The 7,620-nt window shown below is 33.9% G+C and overlaps 1 protein-coding gene across 1 annotated transcript; it reads left to right on the top strand.

Annotated features, from left to right (window-relative positions):
• On the top strand, positions 208 to 7,363 carry LOC107632864 (vacuolar protein-sorting-associated protein 33 homolog). Its single transcript, XM_021118705.1, is given in 20 exon segments — positions 208 to 358; positions 1,321 to 1,503; positions 1,572 to 1,611; positions 1,734 to 1,814; positions 2,004 to 2,198; positions 2,280 to 2,390; positions 2,556 to 2,621; positions 2,813 to 2,920; positions 3,092 to 3,136; positions 3,218 to 3,274; positions 3,644 to 3,738; positions 3,919 to 4,075; positions 4,078 to 4,109; positions 4,279 to 4,360; positions 4,482 to 4,552; positions 5,331 to 5,411; positions 5,823 to 5,880; positions 6,073 to 6,134; positions 6,526 to 6,619; positions 6,972 to 7,363. Coding segments are annotated over 19 exon segments (1,578 nt in total). The 5' UTR covers positions 208 to 358; positions 1,321 to 1,450; the 3' UTR covers positions 7,062 to 7,363.

Below are 7,620 nucleotides of genomic sequence, written 5' to 3' on the forward strand. Positions count from 1 at the left end.
ATATCATTTGTATCAACCAGAACACCTAATACTTACTCTTTTATTCTGTTTTAGTGTTTTCTAATTGCTCAATGGCTCTGATAATGTTTTACTGGTTCACCAGGCTCCTAATTTTTTTGTTCATATTTGCTCATGGTCTGTTGCAAAAATTAGAAATCAAATCATTATTGAAATTTTTTTATTTTTGTTTATCTTTATTGATTTCAGGTTTAGTGTGGTTACTTTATGCTTGTTTTATAATGTTTGTTGCTGGATGAAGTGTGCTTCACTTGGCATGCCTTGTATCTGATGCTGGAATGGTGGAGCTGCTCCTACAATTTAGAGGGAAGATTGCAACTGCAAAATTACTTATTTTAAGGTAGTTATGTCAGTAGTTCTTCTATCTTTTAGATGATGTACTTTATGCTCTAAAGTGCAACTTGCCAAAGGCTGCCCTAAGAGGAGACAAACCCATTCGTCTTCATACTGTGTGTCCTATATATTATATGCCTTTGAAATTATCTGTCCTAGCTATGAAGATCTACCCCGCCTCTTGTTATATTCTGTTTCTGCACTTGTAGTCACATTTCTTATCTTACTTTATGTGCTAAACATCTAGTTCATGAGAAACTTCATAGAATTAAGGCTAGTGAAACATTGTTATAATTTACTGGATAATGCATGTTTTTCTAAGTAATACATATACATTTGGTACTTTTCAAGTGTTTCAAGTGATAACAACACTCGAGAGCATTATATTTATGCGTGTTTTTTTTTATTGTTGGAATCAGCCACTTTCTGAGGTAGTTATTAAGGGAGAGGGCATTTATTCAGTTTCATTATGATTCATTTTGTGTTCATTTTTGAGATATTTGTTTGGTTGAATCAGACATTTTTGTGAATATGATAAACACATGATTTGGTATGTGTATAAAGTATAAACTTTTTTTCGATTTCTTACGGTACATACAATTAAATATCTAAATGACTTATTGCTTGAGTTTTATAGTTTATTTTCTAATGATTTATTAGAATGTTGTTAGTTTATAATATAATGATAACGCGTATTCTATTCTAAAACGGTTTTTTCGGTTGAACCGCCGGTTAGACCGGTTGAACCAATAAACCAGTAAACCAGTAACTAAAACGGTTAGATGACCGGTCCGATTTTCAGAACCTTGGTGTGGACCATGTTAAAATCAGAAAACTCAGGTCTAAAAACACATAAATTAAAGTTGAAGGGTATACATTTTTTTTTAATTTTTTTTTTCTGTACTCCATGTTATAGGTTGAGTTGGCGAAAGTAAGTAGCTTTGGTGAAGTTGTTACATTTTATTACAGGATTCTCAGTTCAGGCTAAAGTAGCTTAGTGTTGAGTAGCGTTATCAGTGATTGATCTGCGGGTGTACGTTAGCGTAAGATGCGCTTCGATTGAAACTCTCTTTGAACCGCTAATTTCATTTCAATTACAATGGCTCAGATTCCCAACCTGGACAATGCCCCCATCAATCTCATTTCAATCAGGTATACCTCTTTTAAAAGTATTATTTGATAACAATTCTAAATTTTTAATTTATATGGTTATATTTCAGGGAACAATCCCAAAAGGAGCTCATCAACATCCTCAAGAACGTAATTGTTTCTCAATTCCCACCAATTTGTTTGTCCTTTTTTGGTTTTGAGTGCAATTCGTTGTGATGGCACTCAAAAATCAAACTGACTTTGTAAATTGCTTGTGGTCGTTCTTGTTTTAGATTCGAGGGAAGAAGTGTTTGGTTATCGATCCGAAGCTAGGGGACTCTCTCTCTCTCATCATACAGACATCATTACTCAAGGTAATCAAATTTTCTGTCTTTTGCTTCTATTCAATTTTTACACGGAACATATTTATTGTATTAGATTTCAGAAAAATCATTCTTGCCCATGGAAAATAGTTGGAATTTTTTTATAAGTAGTAGTTTGTTGTTTAGATGATTGGATAGTTTTATTGTATACTGAGAGGTTGTGTTGAACTGGTGAAATAGGAGCATGGAGTTGAATTACGGCATCTTTCAGCTGACCACATTCAAACTGACTGCACCAAAGTGGTCTACCTCGTGCAATCTCAGCCTAATTTGATGCGACATATATGTTCTAATATTCACCATGACGAATCGAAAGGACTACAAAGAGAATATCATGTTTATTTTGTTCCCCGCCGCACTGTTGTTTGTGAGAAAGTGTGTTTTCCCTTAACTTGAGTATGTTGTACTAGTATACTTGTCCTACCATACAAAATAATTATATTTTCTTGTGAACAGGTTCTTGAGGAAGAGAAATTACATAACATGGTTACAATCGGGGAGTATCCCTTGTATATTGTACCAATGGATGAGGATGTACTATCATTTGAGCTTGACCTTGCTTACAAAGTATGTTGTTGGATATTACCATTTCTGCTCTTCCTGATATATTTATTGAGTTAATTTGGTATTGTTGTCCCTATGAGTTATAATTTATCATCTTTGAAATTGTCTTCCATTTAATATTTGCTTTGAACAATTACTTATCCTTGTTTGCCTTCTCATCTATGGTAGGAGTGCCAAGTTGATGGTGATACAAGCTCGCTTTGGCATATCGCAAAAGCAATTCACAAACTTGAGGTTGTAGTTTTGAATACATAATGTTGTCAAATTTGTTAGCAGGGAAGTTTTGGACTCAGAACAATTATCATCAAACTGATAGGAGATAATCAAATACAAATAGAATTCCCTTTTTGATATAATATCATCGATCTGCTTGTCCTCTTTCTTAAAATTGTTTCGTTGTTGTGTTTTATTATTTTATTTTGCAGTTCTCTTTTGGAGTGATACCAAATCTGAGGGCAAAAGGAAAAGCATCTGTGCGTGTTGCAGACATCCTTAACCGAATGCAGGCTGAGGAACCAGTCAACTCATCTGACGTAATCATGCTCTACTCTGTTTTTTTCCCTTTCTTTCTTCAAGATAACTGGCAACAGTAAAACAGCCAAAAGATACCCCATAAAGAATAAAACTCATACACACAGTGAGAGTTTTCAAAGCTTATTTAAATACGCCGTACAGTCCTCTGATTGTTTGATATTTGTATATAGATGGTTATGCCAGAGATAAACACGCTAATCCTTTTAGATAGAGAGGTATGTCCTTCCGTTCCATTTACTGGATACAATTGACATCCTCAAAACTTATCACTGAAATTGGGTGCACAATGAATGCAGGTGGATATGGTTACTCCTTTGTGTTCTCAATTAACATATGAAGGATTACTTGATGAGGCAAGTTAATGCAGAAGCAGCCTACATATTTATGAAAGGATACATATTGCATAGTATATTTTATTGCTTGTTATTTGATGATCGGTCTTTTCTCCTAAGAATATGAGAATATCTCCTAATCAAGTTTGGTCTGCTTAGTATATTCCTTCCCTTCATTTCTTTCTGAATTTTAATATTGTAAGTATGAATACCAAAACTTTCCAATACCTGCTTTAGTTATTTGGATAAGTAGTTTTGGAGCGTTATGTAGCCTTCATGGCTTATTCTGGTGCCATGATTTTGTTTTCAGAAATATATAATTTCAGCATATGGAAAGAGTTGAAATGTGGCTTTACCTTTTTTCTATCTTATTGCATTTGTATACTGCAGTTTTTGAATATCAAGAATGGTTCTGTAGAGCTTGATGCGTCTATTATGGGACTTCAGCAAGAGGGGAAAAAAACTAAAGTTCCACTTAATTCAACGTAGGTTACTTTTCTGACTTCCTCTTTTAGTTTCTACCTTCTATTAATGATGCAATGTTGATGGATGTTAACTCTCTTATCTATGAGGTTTGAGATGCTTTACTTGCATCATACCTGTTATCTTTTATTTACGATTTGCTCTTTATATATCTTAAAATTTGCTTTCCTGTCCTGTGTTAGTGACAAGCTCTTCAAGGAGATACGGGATCTCAACTTTGAAGTTGTTGTCCAGGTTGATTTTATATTTATCTTGACTAATTTCTCTCTCTCTCTCACTCTCTCTCTCTCTCTCTCTCTCTCTCTCTCTCTCTCACTCACACACACACACACACACACACACACATGCCAAAGAAGCATTTTGACTACTTAAGGCAAGCTTGAATGACCATGGATCTTTTCTTCTTTTACTTTCCTTTTCTTACTCTATAGAAACTAGGTTACTTGTAATATTTCTCCATTCTTGCTTGTCTGCATTATACCAAGAAATCTTATTTTGTGGTACTCATTGTTGTCCCATATGTTTGTAACTTCCATTTTTAGGAGAGAACTACTACATAGCTATGGATTTGAGCACATAACAACCCTAAATAATTTAGAGAAAGCTGGGCTCTTTAAAAAGCAGGTATCATGAACTAGTTGTTTACTTGCAAGCTCAAATGGGTCTCTGGGTTTTTTTAATTTTTTTTTATTATATTTGTGGACATATTTTTAACTAATGCTTATTTTGCATTTGATCCTCTTAGGAGTCAAGGAGCAACTGGCTTACCATAAAACGTGCTCTGCAGCTTGTGGTTGAAGACACTGATACAGCCAAGTAATTTTCTTCTAGATAATGTGATGCTTGGACACCTTTATTGTGTTTTTCCAATTTTGATTAGGAGGTTGATGCATGTTAGTGTAAAAGTGCTAGAAGCATTTTGACTCTTGCAACAATTGTCCCAGAAGTAATTGTCTTGCAAGTTGTTTTGACTTTACAATAACTACCCCTCAAGTCATGCATATAATGAGATGTGGTTTTGATTGGCAATGCAAAACATTTGACACCAATAGTATTTCAAAATTAATCTCTTTTGTTTAAGTTATACAGCCACAGATTAGAAAGTTATGGATTCTTCTTTAGAAATGTGTTAATGAGTATGTATACAACACAACTAAAATAATTTCTTTTCGCGGTGGGATTTGGGGTAGGGCGGTTGTTAGACATTATGAAATGGTAATAAATACAGAAATAAGCATCTCACTATCACTTCATTAAAGGTTAATTGTTGCAACATTGATGTTTCCAGAGTACGTGCTCTTTTTTTAATTTAATTATTATTTATTTATTTATTACTACTTATTTTTAATTGCTCATCTTTTGTGGCTGCACCACAAGTATTCCTCTGTTATATTCACTTCTCAGTAGCAATTACTGATGGTGTTAATGTTTCAATTTGTCTTAGTGTATATAGTACATGGTATTTCTTGCAAAATCTTTCATGGGATTCATTTACATCATCATTACTTTATTAATAAAATGCTGTTTTGCAATTATCTACTTGTTGCACTCTTGTATCCCTACTAATTTTTAAGTGATTTCCCTCCCGTTACAGCCCCAATGATATCTCTTATGTCTTCTCTGGATATGCACCATTTAGCATTCGTTTGATCCAGCATGCCATTCGATCTGGATGGTAAGTTTGAAATTTCAATACTAAAGGCCCTCTTCATAGCTATTATTGAGCATGGAAATTAATTATTTATCTAACATGATCATATATAAAATTTAAAGACAAAAGTTTATAGAGCTGCAAGTTTCATTTATAAGCAAGGTTCCAATGATGTTATTGTTATTATTAGTACATACTACTTTATAGTTGTGCTCTCTGTTGAGTTCCAATATTGTTCAGTTTCTTAGCTTATTTCAAATTGGAAGACTATATTGTATTATTATAAATAGCAATTTCCATGCTAATCAAATTATCTTAGCCTTTAGTTCCAGATTTTCATTTAAACACAATACATTTATTCAAAAAGATAATTTGATTGTGAGCTTAGTTTTAAAGCAACTCATGCAATATTAAATGTGATAATTGGTCTCTCAGGCGTCCTGTTGAAGAAATTTTGAAGCTGCTACCTGGACCTCACCTGGAAACAAAGAGGGTTAGTACTTATTAACTTTTCTAAATCATAATATCGGTGCATGCTATAATTGGCCAGCTGAAAATCTTATAACTGTTCCAGCAATATTTCACTTATCCTGTTCATATTAGTCACATCACTTGTATACTCCACTTACCTTAACCTCTCTTTCTATTTATACTTAAAGTTTGGCTTGCTTGGTTGCTTTTACAGGGTGCATTCTCAAATAGCCCATCATTTGACTCTTTATCAGGGGTTTCAACCGGCATAGCCAAGTATGGGTTTACATCAATCTCCATAAATGCAATGCTTGTGCATTGATTTGACACTGCTAAAACATTTAGCAATAATAATATAACTAATAAGGTTCAGATGGATCCTATCTTTTATTCATCCACAATTTATTATTTGTTAAGGGTATCACTTAGCAGCAGAGGTGAGCTTTACTACCTGGGAAAATAAACCCTAAATGCAAGAAAGAATTCAATCGCTTTTCTGCCATTTCCTTTGTTTTTAGTTTACTGAAAGAGATAGCAGTTGGAACTTGGTGGTTCACATTTGAAATAGGAGTTTCAGAAATTGCAAAAGATTTTAGTCTTAAAGGAAGAAGTTTTATAACTTCTTTGATAACGTTTTTTTTCCCTTCTGACCCGTTACATATTTCAGAGTACCTGATGGGAGGCGTGCCCTGGTGCTTGTTGTCTTTGTTGGAGGTGTTACCTTTGCAGAGATTTCTGCTCTTCGGTTTCTCTGTTCTCAGGTGTGGCAATCGTTTCTTTTTTCCAATTGCTTTTAACATGTTAACCAATACATTCTTCCTACTATTTAGATCCTGGTTTTGTAAATTTGGCTATTGATCCATAATGTAGCAGGTGAATGGACGTATTTGCTTAGTAAATTTGTGGCTTATCATGTCTTATCTTTTTGATGATGTGTACTAGAGGCATTATCTTTCTAGAATGGTGTATAGTGTGTCACATTAGGTGTGAATCTCTTCTTGTCATGAAATCGCTTGTTTCAAAAGGTTAAACTATTAGGTAGAGATACATAAATCGTCGCATCCAACACTTCTATTTGGTTCCTAAATCAAATTTATAGTGTTGATTTTGCAGGAAGGCATGGCATATGATTTAATCATTGCAACGACAAAAATAGTCAATGGACAAACCTTGGTTGAGACATTTATGGAGAAGCTAGGTTGATCAATCATTGCAGTTCTTTTTTTTTTTTTTCATTTTTTTACCTTTTATTTTTTATAAACTAAATTGTCTTTCCCGGCTTAGGGGGGTGAGATTATGTTTGATGATGCCAAATGAAAGCTATATGCAGCCTAATCGAGTTCTTCTAGAGTGATGCTTAACCAATGTTTATTGATGTTGTAAAATAAGTGAGGCCTGGAATATGAGAGTTGTTTTTATTTAGTTCTACTATCGTATATTTGCCTACTCTTATCTGGTTCTTTAATAGAATCTTGGTGCCTCTTCCATGGCTTAAGATTTCTAGAGATAGTAAAGTGTGATGAATTGTTAATTTAACTACATTTGAGAAGGAACCTTAATTTGTATTCAAAAAAGTTAAAAAAAGAGACCCTACCATTAGCAATGATTACAAGATTTTAATCCGAAGTTCGTTAATGAATTGGAGTCCACCCTTGGTGGCTGGCTTTACTTGCAGTTACACTTTCTGCTTTCTAGGTTATCATTTAACATTTCCAAAACACTCCCTTCGTGATGTTTAATCAATTTCGTTCCATCATTTGCC

Source organism: Arachis ipaensis, chromosome B03 (genome assembly GCF_000816755.2).
Source record: "Arachis ipaensis cultivar K30076 chromosome B03, Araip1.1, whole genome shotgun sequence".
In the NCBI taxonomy this organism is placed as follows: domain Eukaryota; kingdom Viridiplantae; phylum Streptophyta; class Magnoliopsida; order Fabales; family Fabaceae; genus Arachis; species Arachis ipaensis.